This window comes from Rhineura floridana, chromosome 18 (genome assembly GCF_030035675.1).
Source record: "Rhineura floridana isolate rRhiFlo1 chromosome 18, rRhiFlo1.hap2, whole genome shotgun sequence".
NCBI classification, from domain to species: Eukaryota; Metazoa; Chordata; class Lepidosauria; order Squamata; family Rhineuridae; genus Rhineura; species Rhineura floridana.
The window spans coordinates 9,209,625-9,231,954 of NC_084497.1; the positions used below are offsets into that span (position 1 = coordinate 9,209,625).

Below are 22,330 nucleotides of genomic sequence, written 5' to 3' on the forward strand. Positions count from 1 at the left end.
ATGGTATTCTGATTGATATATTTGCCACCCTGGGCTGTTTTGGGAGGAAGGGTGGGTAATAAAATCAATCGCTACTGCTACTACTCTCTGACACTGGAGGCATTCAAGAGGCAGCTGGACAGCCATCTGTCAGGAATGCTTTGATTTGGATTCCTGCATTGAGCAGGGGGTTGGACTGGATGGCCTTGTCGGCCCCTTCCAACTCTACTGTTCTATGATTGTGTGATTCTACTACCAACAGCAACAACACACTATCAGCTGCTGTCCAGGGTTCAGAGAGGGAATGTTCCTTATTTATTTATCTATGTATAAAAATATTTGTATACCTCTGTTTCATTAAAAACATCAAAGCAGTTGACAACATGTTTAAAAAATACACGCACCATAGAATAAAACATTAAAAATTTAATGCAATACAACACAGTGCCAGGGAAATTGAACCTGGGACCTTCTGCACCCAAAGCATGCACTCGACCACTGAGCTATGGCCTTAAAAATATACTGGGGTTCCAGTCCTCATGGTTCTGACCAAAGTGCCGATTGAAATAGGAACCCAGGAAGCTGCCTTATATCGACTCCGGCACTTGGTCTGTCTATTTCAGGATCATCTGCATTGACTTGCTCTAGAGGGTCTCAGGCAAGGAGACTCTCCCAGACTACCTGCAGAGGCCGTTGGAGATTGAACTGGTGACCTTCTGCATGCAAAGAGGTGCTCTGACCACTGGACTACAACCCTTTCCCAAAGGTACGTTTCCAGCAAGGGTGCCAGTTGGTGCGTTCCAAGCAGCCCCACCCCTCTAACGACATTACAAGCGCCTTGCCTGAGCTTCGATGAGGCCTCCGTCGGACTCGCTATGTTTTAAAGACCATCATTACTTAAGGAACAAAGACAAGACAAGTTACCCTTTTCTCGGTTGTTCCCTTTCTCCAGCGGAGACAAAGAGGAACTCGAGCGTGGCCGATTTATCAGAGATGCCTCCTCGCAATTCCTCCTCTGGGATCCCAGGAAAAGCTTGCAACGGTTTTTGATGATGCCTTTCATTTCATTAAGAAAGCTGTCTGCAAAGGGCCACTTCTGTTCATTGTGACTGAAGAGAGGCACAGATCCGTCAGCGTTCCCGTGAGTTTGTGCGTTATTTCTCGGCGGGCCAAGGAAACAAATCCTCTCGGTCTAGGTATTGTACGCCTATTTTGTACGTAGCCCAGAGTAGCTGGACAGCCAGCCAGATGGGCGACTAATAAATTCAATAAATAAATAAATAAAATTTTCAAACCGCAACTTGCTGTCTGGAAATCTGTCCCCTTCTTGACAATCCTCCAAACACATGATCGAGGGGGAAATGTCAAAAATACAGATTTCAACATTTGATAAAGGGTAAGGCCTCTTGGCAAACTTTGGTTGGCTTAAGCGGTGGCGGGAAGAGGGGAACTGGTCAGCGGAAGATGCGTTTAAGTGGGGAGAGTGCATTTTAATTCCCAGGGCAGTGGATCAAGGTCAGGCTTTCCTTTGGAGTTGAGGGGTGCCATTTAGAGCCTGTTTCCTTTTGAAGAGGTTATTTGGCTTAACCCTTTGCAGAGCTTGGAAAAGTTACTTTTTTAAACTACAACTCCCATCAGCCCCAGCCAGCATGGCCACTGGATTGCGCTGATGGGAGTTGTAGTTCAAAAAAGTAACTTTTCCAAGCTCTGAGTCCCTTTGTCCTTTCACCCCCTGTCCCCGAGATGAGCTTTGTACACACTATACATTTAAGGAATCCTGGGAATTGTAGTTCACCACTCACTAGGGATGTGCTAGAATTCCACCCAATTCAGTTTTGGTGCCAAATTTTCCATTAAGTCATTTATTCTCAATCATTGAGAATGTAGCGAATTTCTGTGGCTATTTCTGAAAATGAACTTTAAAAAAAAAAAATCTGCCTCTAAAACATCCATTGTAAAAATGATCGTTTATTGACAGTTCCTTCAAAAATATCAATATTTCCCTCAAAATATCAACACTTCCTGCTTTGTTTTGGAAAGTGCAGATTTATGTAAGCTGGCCTTTAAATGGGAAGGGAACTGAGTTTTCCCCCTCTCCTAACAGTCCTTACTCACCTCGAAGCTCTTTCGAGTAGCAGTAGACATCGTACACTTCCCTGGCGTCCCGCTCGCCGTAGCTGCGGACTCCTGGGAGGCTGTTGCGATCCCCGTAGCAGCCAGGCCTCGAAAGGGTGATGGGATACCTGCGTTGGGAAAGGGGGAGAGTGTTGGGTGGGAGGGAAGATGGGGGAGAGCTGAACACGGATTCTCCCAGAAGCCTTTGCCAAAGAAAAGGAACAAAAGGCAGAGGAGACAAAAAAGAATAACCCAAGGAGAAGCAGAAGCAGGGAAGAGGCAGAGGGGGAAACGAGGTCACTCTGCAGAACGGGGAGCTCGCCTCGAAGTAAGCATGTTTTGTAATTACTTGGCAAAGGATCCCTATAAAAAGCCTCCCTCTTGGAAGCTTCTGATGACCAGGGTTGAGTCTCATTTTCCCTGCTCATTCTTTTTATTGGATTTCTGCATCCCTCGACTGTGATTTCTACTCCTCCACAGATTCCTATTTAAGCAGGAGAACTTCTACGATTAATCTCAGCGGGTGGCTCGAACCATACAGTTTCTTCTGTGGTTCACTGGCAACCTCTGGCCCTCCAGCTAGTGCTGGGACTCCAAATCCACTGGCCATGCTCCCAATTGGGGTCTATGGGAGCTCAACAACATCTGAGGGCCCCCACAGGTTCCCTATCTTTAATCAAGAGGCACAAAGAGAGTGGTAAGCCTAAAGAACTGGGCATGATTAGCCCTGAGAAGAGAAGACTGAGGGGAGATAGGACAGTATTGGGAAGGTTGTCACCCAGAGGAGGCTCAGGATCGCTTCTCAATCGTCCCAGAGTGCAAGACACGGAGTAACAGGCTCAAGTTGCAGGAAGCCAGATTTCGACTGAATGTCAGGAAAAACTTCCTATCTGTACGACAATGGAGCCAATGACCTTGGGAGATGGTGGGCTCTCCAACGCTGGAGGCCTTCAAGAGGCAGCTGGACAGCCACCTGTCGGGGATGCTTAAAGTTGGATTCCTGCATCAAACAGGGGGTTGGACTTGATGCCCTTAGAGGCCCCTCCCAACTCTTATTCTATGATTTTAACTTTAGTGCACACTAAGAATTAAAGAAAAGAAAAGAAGCATAGCTGTTGGATCAGGCCAAAGGGGGTCCATTTAGTCGAGCATACTGTTCTCACAGTGGCCAACCGGATGCCACAAATGGATTAAAATGGAGACCTCCTGAATGCAAAGCGAGGGGCCGTACCGTCAACGTATGAAGAGCCCTGCAGTGCTGCATCAGATCAAAGGGGGCCCCTTCTAGTCCAACATCCTGTTCTCGCAGCGGCCAACCAGATGCCCCAAAAGGGAAGCTTGGAGGACGGCAACAAGGGAGAAGGCCTTCTCAGTGTTGGCCCCCAAATTATGGAATGATGTATTTGACGAGGTGCGCCTGGTGCCAACACTGTTATCTTTTCGGCACCAAGTTAAGACTTTCCTCTTCTCCCAGGCATTTTAGCATGTGCTTTAAAATTGTTTTTAAAAAATGTGTTTTTAAATTGGTATATTTGTTTTTAATGTTTTAATTGTTGTAAACCGCCCAGAGAGCTTTGGCTATGGGGCGGTATACAAATGTAATAAATAAATAAATAATAAAGAAGTAAAAGGGAAGCACCCCAAGCAGGACCTGAGCGCAACAGCAACTCTCCCCTCTAGTGATTCCCAGAAACTGGTATCCAGAGGAATATTGCCTCTGATCGTGGAGGTAATGTAGCCATCGTGACCAGTAGAATTGACAGCCTTGCCCCCCGTGGATTTTCTATCATTCCCCTTTAAAACTGCAGTATCAGTATCTAAACCGAGAAAAGTGGCACGCACCTGACAGTGCGGTCAGAAAGCCAGCCGGCATCGCAATTGTCGTAGCCATCCTCAAAGGCCACTTGGAGGTGGGCAGGGGAAGCGATGACGGCTGAGTTGTCCTCGCAGGCTGCCTGTGCCTCTGGGAAGGTCAGCGCGTAACGGTTGCTGGCGGCTCGGTAATGGAACACCACACCTGGGCAGGGCAGGACAAGCAAACATGAGCAAGAGGAACGAGAGACGTGGGACCAGCGACAAAAACTCCAGTTCAGAATGCCAGCCATGCCCTCTTCTTTAACACTCCATTCTGTTCCCACTTCCCACCCTGGATTTCTGTCCACTCCCTCCCAAGCATTTATAAAATAGGAACCTAGGAAGCTGCCTTCTACTGACTCAGACCATTGGTCCATCTAGCTCAATATTGTCTCCAGAGAGCCTCTCCCAGCCCTACCTTGAGATGCTGCTGGGGATTGAACCTGGGCCCTTCAGCATGTAAGGCAGATACTCTGCTACTGAGTGAAGCCCTTCCCCAAATATTTATATACCGCCAACTTGTATAAAATATTATGGTAGCGTACAACAGGTATAATAAAACATAAAACACCATTTTTAAAAATCACCAAAACGGCTTTTTAAAAAAAGCTTGCACCGTTGTGTAAGCGTAAAAAGGTCTTCACAAGTGAGGATGCCTGCTGAATCTCTGCTGGGAGTACGTTCCACAGCAAGGGACTGGCACCACTCCGGCTGTGAATATGCTTACTAGGCCGCAGCAAAGCATTAGCCGCACTTGCAGGGGCAACGGGGTTAATCTGCCAATCGGTTGCAAAATCTGTCTGAAGTGATTTTTTTTAAAAAAAACTGCCCTTGAATGCTCCCACCAGGTTTGACAGTAAAAAGGGGCGCGGTTTGGCTAGCATCATGTGCCACCGTTTTCCGAAAAGAGAGGTGAACATGCGCTGGAACCAGCAGAACAGTGAGTGTGTCTCTAGCTAATTGCCCAACATCGAGTTGACGCCAATTGGGCCTCAGTATGCCCTGAATCAGAAGAAGGCCAGGACTGGGGAGGGCAGCTGTGAGAGAACTAGAAAAGGTCCTCAAATGCAAAGATGTATCACTGAACACTAAAGTCAGGATCATTCAGACCATGGTATTCCCGATCTCTACGCATGGCTGTGAAAGTTGGACAGTGAAAAAAGGGCTAAGAGAAAAATCAACTCATTTGAAACGTGGTGTTGGAGGAGAGCTTTGCACGCACCATGGACTGCGAAAAAGACAAATAACTGGGTGTCAGAACAAATTAAACCAGAACCGTCACTAGAAGCTAAAATGATGAAACTGACATCATGGACACATCATGAGAAGACCTGATTCACTAGAAAAGACCATAATGCTGGGAAAAACAGAAGGGAGTAAAAAAAGAGGAAGGCCAAACAAGAGATGGATTGATTCCATAAAGGAAGCCACAGACCTGAACTTACAAGATCTGAACGGGGTGATTCATGACAGATGCTATTGGAGGTTGCTGATTCAAAGAGTCGCCATAAGTTGTAATCAACTTGAAGGCACATAACAACAACAAATGCCCTGAATGTAACTGAGCATGAGAATATAAGAAGGGCCTTCTGGAGCAGGCCAGTGGCCCATCTAGTTGAGCATCCTGTTCTCACGGAGGCCACCCAGATGTCCCAAAGGGAAGTCCCAAGCAGGGCCTGACTCTGCTCTGTGTTTTATTCCCCCAGCTTTCTTGATGCATCTCAGAGGATTACTAGGGCTGAAAATATCCATTCCCTTTTAGAGTCCCCATTCACATTAAATGGAAACAGTGGTAGTGGGGAATTCTGAGGGTTTTTCTTTCCAGAGGCAGTGAATTTGTAGGACAGGATGTGTGTGTGTGTGTGTGTGTGTGTGTGTGTGTGTGTGTGTGTGTGTGTGTGTGTGTGTGAGAGAGAGAGAGAGAGAGAGAGAGAGAGAGAGAGAGAGAGAGAGAGAGAGCAGTGCTCCCCTCCACCTCCTGCTGCTGGAAAGATGCCATTTTTAATTTCCCAGAATGCCCCTGCTGGGCACTGCTGGAATCATTTAGGACAGTGGTTCCCAATTCCCCCCCCCCCGACAGTCGACTTGAAAATTGCTGATGGTCTTGGCGGACCACTTAATGGCTTCTCTGCCTGTTGTAGCCATATCAGCGCACTGTGCCAAATGCTGCGTGATGTTTAAATTGTATTTTTGTTGCTCCTTCTGTTCTGATTTGCATGCCTTCGAATTCAAATTGAGATACCATACAGTGTAAAAGAGAAGCCATACGAATATGAAAAAATCAATATGGATATTCAGTGCGGGCATGCCTCAGACCACCTGAATGACGCTCGCGCAGCGCTGGTGGTTCACGGACCACAGTTTGGGAACCCCTGATTTAGGAGGCAGGGCAGGATATAAATTGAATAAACAGATAAATGAATCTGTGCACCACTGCTCTCTGTGGTGCGCCCCTCAAATGCAGCGGGAAGGAGCTTAGCTAAGTACCTTCAAGCCCTGGACTCACTCTGCCCACCCAGCCAGGTTACACACGCACATGGAGGACTACTGGTCTGTTGTTGTTGATGATAATAATATCAATAATAAATCATATACTGCTTACATGCCAAAATGACTCAAATAAAAATAAATTATATGAGCCCAAGAGCTGAACTTGCTGCACTTCCTCTCTGCTTCCAGTGAGTATCTGCGCATGAACAGAACCGCCGTCCGCGCATGAATGAAACATAGTCCCATCCTGTAGCATTCCTGATTGCTTTTTGGTTTTCTCCAGTCTTTGCTCAAGGGGTATATGTGGGCAGGGGAAGAGATCACAAGTGACTGACAACTGCGGCAAAACTGCTTGCGTGCAATTTTGCTCTCTGCAAAATTGAGACATGCTTTTAAAAGGGAGGCCTTGGAATGCACGGATGTATGTGCTGAATGGCTCCTTGTTGAAAACGAACACATTGGTGGTTATTAATTCAGTCAATCGCATCATCATTGCATTTTGCATGCTTGTCAGGCGGCGGTTTGGCCCCCTCAACTATTATTATTATTATAATTATTATTACTTCTATTATTATTTATTCAATTTATATCTTGCCCTTCCTCCCTAAAGGAGCCCAGGGCAGCAAACAAGAAGCGATAAAACAATTTTAAAAATCCCCAGGACATATTAAAAAACAGTTCCAACACAGACGCAGGCTGTCAAGAGGCAGATGAGCAGTAATCTGTCGGGAATGCTTTGATTTGGATTCCTGCATCGAGCAGGGGATTGGACTAGATTGCCTTGTAGGCCCCTTCCAACTCTACTATTCTATGATTCTATGGGATAAGGTCCCTACTTAAAAAGCTTGTTGAAAGAAGAAAGTCTTCAGCAGGTGCTGAAAAGATAACAGAGATGGTGCTTGTCTAATATTTAAGAGGAGGTAATTCCAAAGGATTGAGCCAGTGTGGTGTAGTGGTTAAGGTGTTGGACTACCTGGGAGACCAGGGTTTGAATCCCCACATAGCCATGAAGCACACTGGGTGACCTTGGGCCAGTCGCTGCCTCTCAACCTCATGAAAACCCTATTCATAGGGTCACCATAAGTCGGAATCGACTTGAAGGCAGTACATTTACATTTTAAATTCCAAAGGGTCAGTGTCACAGCGCTAAAGGTCTGCTTCCTGTGTTGCGAGGAATGGACCTCTTGATAAGATGGTATCCGCAGGAGGCCCTCAGAGTGGAACACTCCACCTCTGGGGGTCATTGGTATTGGCATGTAGATGAGATGGATGGGGACAGATGCTGTGACAAGACAGGATAGATAAGAGATGAGTATGTTTTTGCATCCCTATAAAGGAGAACTACCTGACGAATCACGCAGCCAGGTGGGAACGGGAACAGGTAAAGCCCCTTATTGGGTACCTTGGGACACATGACTGTACCTTGTACAAACCTATAAAAACCTGTGAAGTGGGGAAGAAGGCAGTCTCCTGCCATATCACACGCTAGCAGGGACGCCTTGCAATTGTAAGTATAATAAGGAGCTGTAAGCTTCAACCCGCCTCAGTGGCGTTTCCTGGACAAGGAAAATTCCACAACACCCTCACCTGCAGAGCACAGTGATCATTTCGGTATATAAGGGGTGAGAAATCTTTCAGGTATCCTGGTCCCAAATGTACATCAAAACCAGCACCTTGAACTTAGCCCAGTAGCTAATGGGCAGCCAGTGCAATTCTTTCAGCAGCAGGGTGACATGTTGGCGATGCCCTGTCCCAGGGAGTAGTCTCGCCGCTGCATTTTGCACCAGCGGCAGCTTCCGGACCAACCTGAAGGGCAGCCCCACATAGAATTAATGGCATTGCTCACTTTATGTTTCCCATTTCCTTCTAAGAGCTGGAAATCGGGGGTGGGCCGCCTGCAACGGCGTGTGACCCATGGGCCCAATTTCAGTAGCCCTCCGCAGGGGATCAGTTCAGAGAAGAGCGATCTCTCCCTCCCACCTGGGTGGGAAGGAAAAAGAGAGAAAGGGAGGAGAGGGAGAGAGTATGTGTCTCCACCCACTTTTGGCCATGGCTCCACCCACTGCTGGCACAGACCCCCAACAGACTTCCCCTTGGCAGAAACAAAGCTTCCCCATCTCCGCGGCACATAGGACCCAGGCGTCCTGCATGCTTTCTGCCAAGATGCCCCAGGCCTGCCCCTCACCTGTGACTTCCAGGGGCACCAGGTCCTGCTCATCGTGAATGCCAGCCACCACCTCGCAACGATAGAGGCCGGCATCGCTGGCCCGGGCAGCCGAAAGCACCAGCGTGGCATTGTAGCGCCGGGAGGGGTAACCAGGCAGGGAGACCCTCCCTTCGTAGCCCTTGGAGATCTTCACCACGTTGTCCTTGGCCACCAGCACAGAAACGTCTTCCGGCTGGCCCACCGCCGACTGGACCCGGCTCCACTTGATGCGTGGAAGGTCAGGTGGCTGGCTGGGGCCGAGGGAGGTGGGCGGCTGCAAGAGGTAGAGGCAGGGCAGGGCCACCTGCTCCGCCAGGCTGACCCGCAGCGGCTGGTGGTGGACCTTGTTGATATGGATCACCTTCGCGTTGTCCTGGGAGCCTGGGTGGAGAAGATTTCGACTGGACATCAGGAAAAACTTCCTAATTGTTAGAGCCATATGACAATGGAACCAATTACCTAGAGAGGTAGTTAGCTCTCCGACACTGGAGGCCTTCAAGAGGCAGCTGGCCAACCATCTGTCGGGAATGCTTTGATTTAGATTCCTGCATTGAGCAGGGAGTTGGACTTGATGGCCTTATAGGCCCCTTCCAACTTTACTATTCTATGATTAATGTGAAGGGGGAGCGTCTCCCAGCCTTCCCCAAGCTTTTGGACTACAACTCCCATGAGCCCCAGCCAGCACGGCCATTTTGGAATGCTTCTCCCCAAGCTGTGGCCCTCCAAAGGTTGCTGGACTCGTCCCTGACAATTAGCCAGGCTGGATGTGGGGACTGTTCACAGTTTGAGTCCAACAGTATCTGGAGGGATGTAGGATTTCCCTGATCTAAGAAGAGGCATTCCCCACTCTCAGGAGGGAATGCCTCTTCTAAATAGAGGTATTCTTCCCAACCCTCCAGTAGTCTAGTGGCAAATTCAGAAGTGCAGGGTCCCTTCATGATAATGACAACATGCCCCCTCACAAAGCCATGCCCCCTTTCCACTTTCCCTCGTCTCCCTTGCTGTCCGTGTCATTTCGCAAGTCCGCACTCCGTTACATCAGACATCCCTAGGAGCCACTCAGAATGAAAGTGGAAGCTGTGTGTTGGCTAGTGAGAAGAGTCTTCTCAGCGGCTGACTCACCTCCTTTCACTCTGATTGGCTCCAGTCAGCATGGAAGGACAAGGACTCTTCTCCGTGGCTAACACGCTCCCCTGTCATGCTAATTGGCTCATACATAGGGACCCTGCTTCCAAAAAAGTAATGGATCTACGACCTGCCATAACCCCTGGACGACTACACTCCTTGCATCTCTCTTACGCTGAGCTTCAACTTCCACCACCAATCCTGGTAACTGGCCATGCTGGGGCTACTAGGTGTGTTGCGGAGTTCCAGACCATCTGCAGGCTGGGGCTAGGGAAGGCTTATCTGAGCTGGTCGCAGGAGCTGATTTTTCACAGCAAAGGAAAGCACCTCTCTCTCTCTCTGAACTTTGCTACAGCGAAATTAATCATCTCTGTGGCTACGATCCGTCCCTTTGCTCATTCTTCCAATTGATTTTCCTCTACGGCCAGCTGGACCCAATTATAGGCAGGGGAGGGGGGCCGTGGAGGGGGGGAGGGAAAGGGGGAGAGGAAACAAAGGGGATTCGAGCTGATAGTTCTGAAGGCAAGGCAAGGCAAACGAGGTTGCTGTTAGGTCTCTGTTGCCGTCCAGAGCCCCTGCGGCTCTCTCACAGGTGACAAGCCTGCCTTTCAAAACCCCAAACTAGCCCGCGTGGGAAGCCACGTTAATGAAACCCCCCTTCAGGTTCTCTCAGATTTGTTCTACCCATTGGCTACCAGAAGCCCCCTACCCAGAACAGACAGACTGTCCAGTGTAGTGGTTAGAGCATTGGGACTTTTAACTGGGAGGCACAGCTTCAAATCCCCCCCCCCATAGCTGGTTCCATTTGCTTCCTCCTCGGTTCTGACCCCAAGAAGACGGCACCACCCAGGGTGCACTGGCGGCTGGTGGCTGGTGGCTCAATGGCAGCACCTCGGACAGCTCCTTGAGAGATCGGACTAAAACCTGGAGCAGATTCCATTGCCCCACTGGCATGAAGCCACCAGCCGCCACTATAAGGAGCGAGGAATATCTCTCCTCCTTCCCAGTCCCTCGCTTCTCGCCATCCAGCCTGGCAGTCTTTTGCAAGGAGTTCCTGGCTCCACACACCCCCCTAAAAATTAGGAATGTAAGAAGCTTATCCTGAGTCAGACCATGGTCTCAAATCATCTTGCGCCACACACCACTAGCATGTGGCCCCTTAGAAGTTGCCCGGAAAGGAATGTGGCCCCCGGGCTGAAAAAGGTTAGGGTGATGTGATTTAGGTTTCTGTGTTTGACAACGGAAACATGCAATTGAAGGCAGATTGACGGCAGACTCAGGACGCTGCATTTGGGCTCCGTTAAAGCACCGGCTCCCAAGAAATCTGAGGTGGAAGCAGTGGACTTTGGCTTTTTGTGAGCATGAAGCCACCACCTCTGCTCAACCTGTGCCTTTGTAAATAAACACAAATGTTAGAGAAACACCCATGGAGCCTCAAGTGACTTCCTTTCAAAGGACATCCAATCTATCTATCTATCTATCTATCTATCTATCTATCTATCTATCTATCTATCTATCTATCTATCTATCTATCTATCTATCTATCTATCTATCTATCTATCTATCTATCTATCTATCTATCTCCATCCTGAGCATATCTATCTATCTATCTATCTATCTATCTATCTATCTATCTATCTATCTATCTATCTATCTATCTATCTATCTATCTATCTATCTATATTTATTATTTGATTTATATCCCACCCTTCCTTCCAGCAGAAGCCCAGATTATCTAGATTAACCCTTCACCCCTGGGACTCAGAGGAACATCAGAAGCCACCTTATCCTGAGTCAGACCATTGGTCCATCTAGCTCAGTGCTGTCTGCACTGACTGGCAGCAGCCCGCAGGGTTTCCGGGAGGGGATGTTCCCAGGCCTAACTGGAGATGCCGGGGATTGAACCGGCAACCATCTGCATGCAAAGCACATGGTATACTGCTCAGCTATGACCCTTCCCTTAAACAAAAAGTTAAAATTCCAGTCCTCATGATTCTGAGCAATGGACTGATTTAATGGGAATCCAGGAAGGTGCTTATATCAAGACAAACCATTGGCCCATCAGGCTCAGTGATGTCTGCACTGACTGGCAGCGGCTCCCCAGGATTTCAGGCAGGCCCTGCCACTCAGTGGTGACCCTTTCCCCAGCTCCTCACTGCTCAGAGAAGCAGGGTGAATGTCAGAATACAACCCTCTTGTTTTTAGAAATGGGGTTCAATCAGGAACCTAAAGTTTTGGCCCAGATATTAGATTCCTGCAGGCATCAAATGGCAAAAGGAGGGGGGACACCCCAGCTAACATGGCTGGACAGAGAATTTGAAGCTTTTTTTCCTCTTTGCATCATTCCTTATTCATGCCTGTCTTCCAGTTACCATTAATAGTTAATTACACAGACATTATTTGACACTTGTGGCTGGCAGTTCATTTGTGGTTTGTTTGTTTACCTGGGGGGCGGGAGGGGCAGTGGAGAAAAGATATTTGATACTTGCCCACAATTGCAAGGTATTCAAAAAGCTCACAGATGTCAGCTGGGCTTCTTTTGTGAAGCACAGTCTTCTCCGTAAGAGCTTATAGACCAAAATAAGGTAGGTGCTTGTAGGGTGATATTACTGTGTCCAACAGTGGTCAGCCTAGATGCCCTCAGGAAAACCACACGCAAAGCCTGAAGGAAGCAGTTTTTCCCAGATTTTTTGGTGGGGGAGGGGTGGCCTTCCTGCTTGTTGCAAGAAACCCTGAGCTACAGCGCCCCCAACTGATGGCTGTTTATAGCCCTCCCTGTTGCAGATGGCATTCTGAGGTAGACTGCTGCTGTATATGGAAGTTCCATTTCGCTGCCCTGATTAAACCAATAGCTGTCAGCAGAGTTGGGTTTCCATATGAATAGTTCCTGCTGAGCCAAATGAATGGTCTGTCTGATAAATGCATTTTTAGAAGAAGAAAAAGGAAAAAAAATGTAGTCCAGCATTGCCATTTCCAAAAAGCAGTCAAGCAGGAAGCCCCCAAGAACAGCATGAGAGCAACAACCCTTCCCTGTGCCCGGTTGTCAGGGATAGACTGCTTCTGAACATGGAGGTTTCATCTTACCCATCATTTATTTATTTAGAAAGATTGATAAACCACTTCATCAACAAGCTCTCTAAGAAGTGCGGTAGTAAAATTGTAGATAAAAATGCAGCTGAAATCCACAACATTATTTTTTTTAAAAACAACTATACATAAACTAATAACCATTAAAACACCAAGAAAATCAGTAAAACGTTTAAAGCAGATGCAGAGAACTAAATTATATGTCCTTCTGACTTAAAAATCTAAGGGCATCTAACTGATGTCAATAGACAAGGAGTTCCAAAGGACAGGTGGTCCCACAGTAAAAGATCAACTCCTGGTAAATGTAGAATGAACATTACGTGGCACTTGGAAAAGCGTGCGTTCTACAGATCCAAGTAGTCAAGTGGCACCTCTGGGGGAAGGCAATCCCTTAAGGAAACTGGGTCAAAGCCATTAAGGTGCTATTATACATTATAATAATTGGTATTATACATACCAACAGTGACACCTTCAACTTGGCCCAGAAACAAACTGGCAGCCAGGGAAGATCTTCGAGCACAGATTTAATATGCTGACAGAATCTCACGCCTGATAGCAATCATGCCGCAGCATTTTGCCCTAACTGCAATTTCCAGATCAACCATAAGGAAAATGCCACAGAGGACACTGTAGGTGCCTGGTCTTGAGGTTACTAATGCCTGAATGACTGTGTTCAAGATATCCCAGTCTAAGAACAGTGACACCTGTCACACCAGCCAAAGCTGGTAAATGGCTCCATGACTAAAAGGCCTCTTTTCCACAAGTTTATTCAATTCCCCTCTCTTTTTGAACTGATTACGCTCCTAGTCCTCACTGCATCTTGTGGCAATGCATTCCTTCCATGAGTTCAATTATCCCCGGAACTTACCCAGAACAGAGACAGGCAGGAGCAGGTATCCAAACAGGATCCAACAGCTGACATCTTCCATTACATGGACCATCCTTAATCTGTAATAATAATAATAATAATAATAATAAACAATTTTATTATTACATTTATACCCCACCTTTCCATACATGGATTCTCCCCTTTCCCCATTCTATCCTCGCAGCAACCCTGTGAGGTAGGTCAGGTTGAAAGACTGTGGCTGCTCCAAGGATGCCCAGTGCGCTTCACAGCTGACTGGGGTTTAAACCCTGGTCAAATGGACATGGTTGTTCTCTTCCTCCTAATTCTATCCTCACAACAAGTCTGCGAGGTAGGTTAGGCTGAGACACAGTCAGTGGCCCGAGGGCCACCCAGTGAGCATCATGGCTAAGTGGGGGATTCAAACCCTGGTCTCCCAGGTCCTAGACTAACCGCAATGCCCACCTGGTTCTTCCTGAAGGGACAACTCAGTCGCTATGCCTGTTGCTGCTTGTGCCGCACACACAGTGGCAGAGCCGGGGGAAGCTGGCCCATTACGGTCAGTGGGGCACTGACCCACCCACCTCAGTCTACCCTTAGGCAGCCCCTCACCTGCCTGACTTCTTACTTACAACCGGCCCAGAGGGTGGCCCTGCCTGTCAATTTAGTCTCACTTTTGCCCTAGGGGACAAAACTAGAATCTGTCCCAAATCTATCTATCCATCTCAGAGCCATCTATCAATGGATTCCTTCTTTATGTATTTACTTCATTTGCTGGTCGCCTCATACCCAACTGTCTCCAGGCAACGTACAACAGATTTAAAAACATACAATATAAAGCCATTTTTAAAACATGCAGCATCACACAAATTTGAAAGCATGCAATCTAAAAACTTAAAACCCCAAAGGAAAGAAACTAAGCACACCTCAAGGGCCAAAGGCCTGAGGGAAAAGGGAGGTCTTTGCCTGGTGCCTACGGACGTATAAATAAGGTGCCAGGCAGCTCTCCTGGGCTTAAACTCTGATTGAAATGTTGTTTGTTGTTTATATGTGCCTTCAAGTTGATTACGTCTTATGGTGACCCTATGAATCAGCGGCCTCCAAGAGCATCTGTCATGAACCACCCTGGTCAGATCTTGTAAGTTCAGGTCTGTGGCTTCCTTGATGGAATCAATCCATCTCTGGTTTGGCCTTCCTCTTTTTCTCCTCCCTTCTGTTTTTCCCAGCATTATTGTCTTTTCTAGTGAATCAGGTCTTCTTATTATATGTCCAAAGTATGATAACCTCAGTTTCATCATTTTAGCTTCTAGTGACAGTTCTGGTTTAATTTGTTCTAGCACCCTATTATTTGTCTTTTTCGCGGTCCATGGTATCTGCAAAGCTCTCCAATACCACAATTCAAATGAGTTGATTTTTCTCTTATCCGCTTTTTTCACTGTCCAACCTTCATTGATTGAAATAGATCCAGAAAATCAGTTTCATCCAAGAAAACCTGGATCATGTCCACTATCTGTCTATCTGTCTCAGATCCATATATAATATATATATATATATATATATATATATATATATATATATATATATATATATATATATATATATATCGCTCTCTCTCTCTATCCGTCCGTCCGTCTGTCTGTCTGTCTGTCTATCTATCTCAGAGCTGACTCAGGGCATTCACAGTCAGTTCCTGAGCTGTGCCCTGTGTGTCTTAAACAAAGACATGCAGATCTTCTCCCCAATAAGGTGCTGATCCTCATTCGTTCCTTTTTGAAAAAAGAAGTCTCCATATCTGCACTGGATAATTTTGCCTCTAGCAGCATCTTGAGTATTTCTTCTACTCTGGAGAGAAATTATCAAAAAGGGGTGAGAGAGAGAGAGGAGAGAGAAAGAGATGGAGGACCCTTTCATGTCAACGCAAGCCAGCAAGGCTCCCTCCCCAGCCGCAGATCAAAGAATCTTCAGCGACTCCTCAAATCAGGGGTTGGCTGTCACCTCCAGGGAGTTCAAAGCCAAGCAAGTCTGGCACTTGGCAAGCGGGACACGTTTTGGAGCCCCCTACCTGATGGCTTCCTTTGAGTGGCTCTCCAAAGGAGCCAACTCGGTGGGAGTTCAGTGTGTTTGCTTGGGCTAGCCCTTGGGTATAATTCACTCCGAATGCCAGTGGCTGGGCATCACAAGTAGGAGAGAGTTTGCTGTTGCGTTCAGGTCCTACTTGCCGGTTTCTCTTTTGGGGCATCTGGTTGGCCACTGTGAGCACAGGATGCTGGACTTGATGGGCCCCCTTTGGCCTGAACTGATGTGTGCCCCTGGGCAAAGCCAGCCTTAGGGGTGGGCGAGCTGGATGGTTGCCCAGGGCACCAAGCTGACCTCAGTGGCTGTTTTTTTTTAATGTACTCTCTGGAATGAGCTAGGGTGGCAAAAAGCACATGTCTGTAACCTTTTTTTTTAAGGTTCTACAGGTTGCTTGGATACTAATTACAAAAAGTCAGGATCATTCAGACCATGGTATTCCCGATCTCTATGTATGGATGTGAAAGTTGGACAGTGAAAAAAGCGGATAAGAGAAAAATCAACCCATTTGAAATGTGGTGTTGGAGGAGAGCGTTGCGCATAACATGGACAGCGAAAAAGACAAATAATTGGGTGTTACAACAAATTAAACCACAACCATCACTAGAAGCTAAAATGATGAAACTGAGGTTATCATACTTTGGACACATCATGAGAAGACAGGATTCACTAGAAAAAATAATGGTGGGAAAAACAGAAGAAAGTAGTAAAAGAGGAAGGCCAAACAAGAGATGGATTGATTCCATAAAGGAAGCCACAGACCTGAACTTACAAGATCTGAACAGGGTGGCTCATGACAGATGCTCTTGGAGGTCGCTGATTCATAGGGTCGCCATAAGTCGTGATCGACTTGAAGGCACATAACAAAAAGGCCTTTTAAGATTAGTCATACGACTCCATCAGAGGGCCTTCCTCTTGTAGCTGAGGAGGGAGTATTGGCACTCAGGGAGGAGGGCTTGCAGCCAGAGCCATTTAGTGTGTGTGCTGACCATAATAATGAATATAGGCCTACAACTCTAGGAGAGTCATCCTTCGAGAACCCATGACAGAGACTTCACTAGGGTCCTAGAACTAAAGCAGGAGTGTACTGAAAGCAGAGCAACAAATAAGAGGTAGCTCGCTCTCTGCCCTTTTCATTGGCACTGCTAAGGGAAAGCCTGCGAGTAACAAGGTCTGTTACACTGTTATGTTTGCAATCCTGCACGATCCATACATCACGGTAACACTGCAAAGCTGCAGGGCTGCCCAGGGGGGGGGGCAACTGGGACAATATGCCCAAGGCTCCCATAAAGCAAGCACTCCCAACTTTTGGAGGTACCATTGGCCCCTGCCTTGACCCTGCCACATTGCTTACCAGAATTATTGGGGGGGGGGGAGGTTGTTTATATAATAATAATAATAAAATTTTATTTGTTAGTCACCCATCTGTCCGAGTTAACGGACACTCTGGGCGACGTACAACAATACAAAATACAATATAAAACAATAAAGCAATATACAATATACAATCAACAATTCACAACATGAACATCAATTCATCTAAAACCATCTTTCAATTAATATACCATAATATACCATAAAGTTTTATAAAAAGAAGAAATGGTATAGAAGGGTGTAAGATGACACTGATTCTCAACATACAATTGTGATGTAATGGGGCCTCTCCCCGGCCATGATAAACATTTTAGATAGATCTGTATGCAACAGAATAGGTGCTAATTTGAGACTTAAGCTGGCTGTACAATGTATCCTTCGGAGGCTAGAAGGGAGGGACCTGCAGCCCAACTGTTAGGGAGTCTAAACCAATCACAGTAAGGTAATTTTTTATTTATGTCTGGGCAGCGATAGAGATAAGATTGGTCAGGCAGGCTTATGATTGGCCCGGGCCATGTAGCCCTAGTTACAGAGTTTGTAGTAACAGTGATCACTATTCCCTTATCAAGCATGAAAACATGAAGCACGGTATCATTCTGCTTGATCCCAGGGCAAGGAGGAGCTGCAGGTGAGAATTCTCACATGTAGTCCGTGCATGCAATAATTCTTGTGTGTAGCCCCCAGCTTTGTATACACTAGGGGTGGAATCCTCTCCTTTTTTAGTTTTGTTTTTAAGTGTGGTTAAAGTGTGATTAAGTTCATTTAAGTGGTCGTTAACGATCCAATTCCTTTTTCCTCTGATATCTTTTCATTGTTCTGATCTCCTCTGTTTTGTTTTGTTTTGTTTTTGCTTTGCAGAGAATTATCAATATTATAATTGCTATTTATTCATGAGTCTCTACTGGTATGGATCTTTATTCTGAACTCCGTAATTATTGCCTGTTTACATTCCTTTTCAAGTGCATTGCAGAGCAGATTAAGGCAGATAACCAAGCCAGTGTTTTCCCCACTGCTGCTTTCTGTCTGTCAGTTACAATCAACACTTCACTGACATCACTGAAAGGGAATGCAAATTTGAAGAGCTCACGTAGAAAGTAGATCGATAAAAGTATCACTCACGCTATTGATGATTCCAAAGTGATTTTTTTAAAAGAAGAAGAAGAAGAATGAATCGGAAACCAGGCATGGCGAGTTGCTACTTCAAAATTCTCTCCCCAAAGATAGAGAATATCAGAAAAAATAATTAATCTGATGGCAAAGCTGATTATTGCAGAAAAGGAGCCCATCGCTAGTATGCATAGAGGCATGGGTCCTTGCCATAGCTGCAGGGCCCCCAACATCACACCTGCACCAGGCCCCATAAACCCTCTGAGTGACCCTGCAAAGCTGACCATGGGGGGGCAAAGGCGTGTAGCCCCTGGAAGATTGCCCAGAAAGGTTCCCCATCCTTCAATTAATAATCCATTGTGTGGAGAAGCCTTTCTTTTGTGGGTCTGCAAACTACAGCCAGTCAGTTTCTTATTGGGTGTTACAGACCCCTCCCAAGGGCCAGGGTTGTTGGAGAAGAGGGAAAAACCTTGTTCAGCCCAACTCGTTCATCCTAACCATCCATCAAAATTCACAGATCCCCTCCCCTTTGGGGTATCAGAGTAAAACTGGGTAGGCATGGCGAAGACGGGAGGCCGCCTCAAATGCTGAAGTCATAAACGACATCAGAAAGGGAAGCCCTCCTGCACCTTGTCAACTGACACAACCGCAGCCTTGAAGGATGGTCAATCTTGGAAGGAAGCGGGGGTTGGGAAATAGTAGAAAGCCCCCTCCCCAGGGAGATCTCTAAGTAACGCTTCCTTCTCTGTCCCATCAATGCTAATTATTTGTGATGGAAAAGCATAACAGGCCTCCCTTGTCTCTGAAAAAGTCAAAATTTGCATTTCAATGGGGATTTGGGGGGGGATCCAGGCATTCCAACATGCAATAATGTTGCACGATGTTTACCCTGGGGAGACAGGGTGGGTGGGGAAATGTATTGCCTTTCTCCTTTTCCTAATAGCAGCTTCCAAATCAAGTCCCTTTCAGGCCGAGCCACTTGATTCAACAACTAATCAATAGTAGCAATCAGCAGCAGTTTAAAAAAAATGGAGCATCAGCCATAGATCAGTGGTGGAGCAGTCCAAAGGCCCCAGATTCAATCCCTGGCACTTCAGGTTATAGGATCTCAGGCTGCATATGCATCATATATTTAAAGCACATTTTTCCCTCTCCAAAGAATCCTGGGAATTGGAGTTTACTCCTCAGAGAGTTACAATTCCCAGCACCTTTATCAAGCTACAGTTACTAGGATCCTTTGTGGGAAGTCACATGCACGGAATGCATGGGGTAGTTTTCAATGCTAATCCTACTCAGAGTAGACCCAATAAAGCTAGTGGATACGACTAAGGGTCATTAAGGAAAGGTACTGTATTGAAAATAAATCTGCCGATATAATGCCATTACACACATCTGTGGTGCGACTGCATGTGGAATGCTGCGCACCGTCTGGGTCACCCCACCTCATAAGGCTCATTGCAGAGTTGGAAAATTTATTTTATTTATCTGTTTAAAATATTTCTATCCCTCCCTTCCACCCTACAACAGGGCACTCAGGGCGGCTCACAAAAATAAAATCAAACACGCACATAATAAAATTGTAAACAATAAAATCATAAACACATTAAAATAAAATAAAATACATAAAATACAATTAAAATACATAAAATACAATATATATATACACATATATACATATATATAAGGAGTGGTACTAAAGGGGACTACAAGGGTAAATTTTAACATAGAAAAGATTCAGAAAAGGGCAAACAGAATGATCAAGGGGATGGAGCAACTCCCCCCTGAGGAAAGGTTGCAGCATTTGGGACTTTATGCAAGTAAGAGGCGACATGATAGAATCATAGAATAGTAGGGTTGGAAGGGGCCTGTAAGGCCATCTAGTCCAACCCTCTGCACAATGCAGGAATCCAAATCAAAGCATTCCTAACAGATGGCTGTCCAGCTGCCTCTTGAAGGCCTCCAGTGTCGGAGAGCCCACTACCTCTCTAGGGAATTGGTTCCATTGTCGTACGGCTCTAACAGTTAGGAAGTTTTTCCTGATGTCCAGTCGAAATCTGGCTTCCTGCAACTTGAGCCCATTATTCCGTGTCCTGCACTCTGGGACGATCGAGAAGAGATCCCGGCCCTCATCTATGTGACAACCTTTCATGTACTTGAAGAGTGCTATCATATCTCCCCTCAGATTTCTCTTCTCCAGGCTAAACAGGCCCAGTTCTTTCTTAAAATGTGGTGTCCAGAACTGGACGCAATACTCTAGATGAGGCCTAACCAATGCCGAATAGAGGAGAACTAACACTTCATGCTATTTGGAAACTATACTTCTGTTAATGCAGCCTAAAATAGCATTTGCCTTTTTTTACAGCCACATAACATAGACTATTTTTAAAAAATACACAAATTTCTGCAGAAACAAGGAGAACTTCAGTTTAAGGTTGGGAAAATGAGAAACAGAGAATCACAATGGACAGATCCTTCCATCTCTACTCAGGGATGATGGGAGCGAGAGTCCAGGAAAGTGTGAAGGGCCACAGATTCCCTGACACCACCACTGGCCACGAGACCTTCCTAAGCAGATCAGGAGCATCTATAGGCCAGTGGTAGAGCACGCAAAGTCCTAGCATGTTAGGAGTAAATGTGCAGACCACAAAATCATCCAAGCTACTGTTCTTCAGCCATGGGTCCCCAGATGGAGTCTATCTCCATCACCGCCAGATAGCAGGCTCAATGGTGAAGGATGATGGGAGCCCATCAACATCTGGGGACAAAGGCTGAAGATCACTGGTCCAAGCTCTTTGAAGAATTAATGTTATTAACGTTGAAATGTTATGTTATTAATTTGATATGTTTTAACTGATAGTTTGTTTTATGATGTTTTATGATGAATTTAAATGTGATCATGTTTGGGTAATCAATTGGAGTTGTTGTGTTTTGAAATAATTCAAAACTATTGTGCTTTTGAATTGATTGCTATTGATGTCATCATTTGCATTTTTGTAAGCCACTTTGAGCATATTTGTATGGAAAAGTGGCATATAAATTCAAGTAATAAATAAAGAATAAACACCGAGGATATTTCACCTGTACAATGACTGGATGCCTGGCCACAGGGGAAGGAAATATTTTGCAGCCCGAGGGCCACATTCCTGTCCGGGCAAACTTCCGAGGGCCGCATGACAGTAGTAGGCAGGGCCAGGGGCCACAGTGGGTGGAGCAACACATGTAAAATTTACCTTTGTACAGCAGGCTGATGGACACACTCAACACCCCCCTCTCTTCTATCAAGCAAGAGGCAAGTTCAGAGTTCGAGGGCACATTCCAGCCAAGCAAAAAGGCTTGGGGTCCGGGAAGGGTGACTTCGCTTGTGCCTGCTTTTGAGACGGGCTCCCGCCTCAAAAGAAGCTTATTCAGATATAAATCAGTCAGAACATTTTTTTTTTGACTGATGAAATTTCTCCCGGGCAGGGAGAAACGTAGAGATCAACCTCAAAAGCCTGTTTTTGTTGGGAGGACTGGATTTCATTAATTTATGAGAAAAGGTCCAGCCAGCAATGCCGGACGGACTTCCGAACAAGCTCTATCTGATTAATGCGATACGTTTATCTTTTCTTCAAAGAGAAAACGGACTAACAGGCAAGCACCCTTCTTTCTATTATTTTTTTTACTTGGTTTAAATTGTTGCAGCAAAAAGAGATTTGTCAAATGAATCAGCTTTAAAGAACTTCTGGGTGAGCTATAACTCTTCTCTGTTATTCACGAAATTAACAGCTTATCTCTGTTTCTATTGCAAAAAGCTGTCCTGGAAGTGCATTCTAAAGATATAAACAGAAGAGGGATTTCTATTCCGAGGAACATTATATTGTCTGGGACTATTCTCTTTTTGGTCTATTTTATTTTGACGAATCTGCTTCTTCACGACGCCACTAACTGTTTTGATGCTGGGAACTAAATTTGTTTTGTATTCTTGAACATAGAGAGATAAGGCAGGCTGCTCTGTTTATACTGTGATGTCATCAAGCCTGGAATATTAACCCAATTGTTGCTGAAATAAGAAGTGGTTCTTCTTTATTTTTGTT

General features: G+C 46.0%; 1 protein-coding gene across 1 annotated transcript in view; it reads right to left on the bottom strand.

Annotated features, from left to right (window-relative positions):
* NCAN (neurocan) overlaps window positions 1-22,330 on the bottom strand; it is a 56,583-nt gene that overhangs the window by 30,445 nt on the left and 3,808 nt on the right. The window contains exons 2-5 of the mRNA XM_061601857.1: window positions 13,725-13,804; window positions 8,624-9,025; window positions 3,937-4,111; window positions 2,095-2,222 (exon numbers count right to left, since the gene is read on the bottom strand). Coding sequence (XP_061457841.1) covers window positions 2,095-2,222; window positions 3,937-4,111; window positions 8,624-9,025; window positions 13,725-13,804 — 785 coding nt within the window. The remainder of the gene's footprint in view (window positions 1-2,094; window positions 2,223-3,936; window positions 4,112-8,623; window positions 9,026-13,724; window positions 13,805-22,330) is intronic.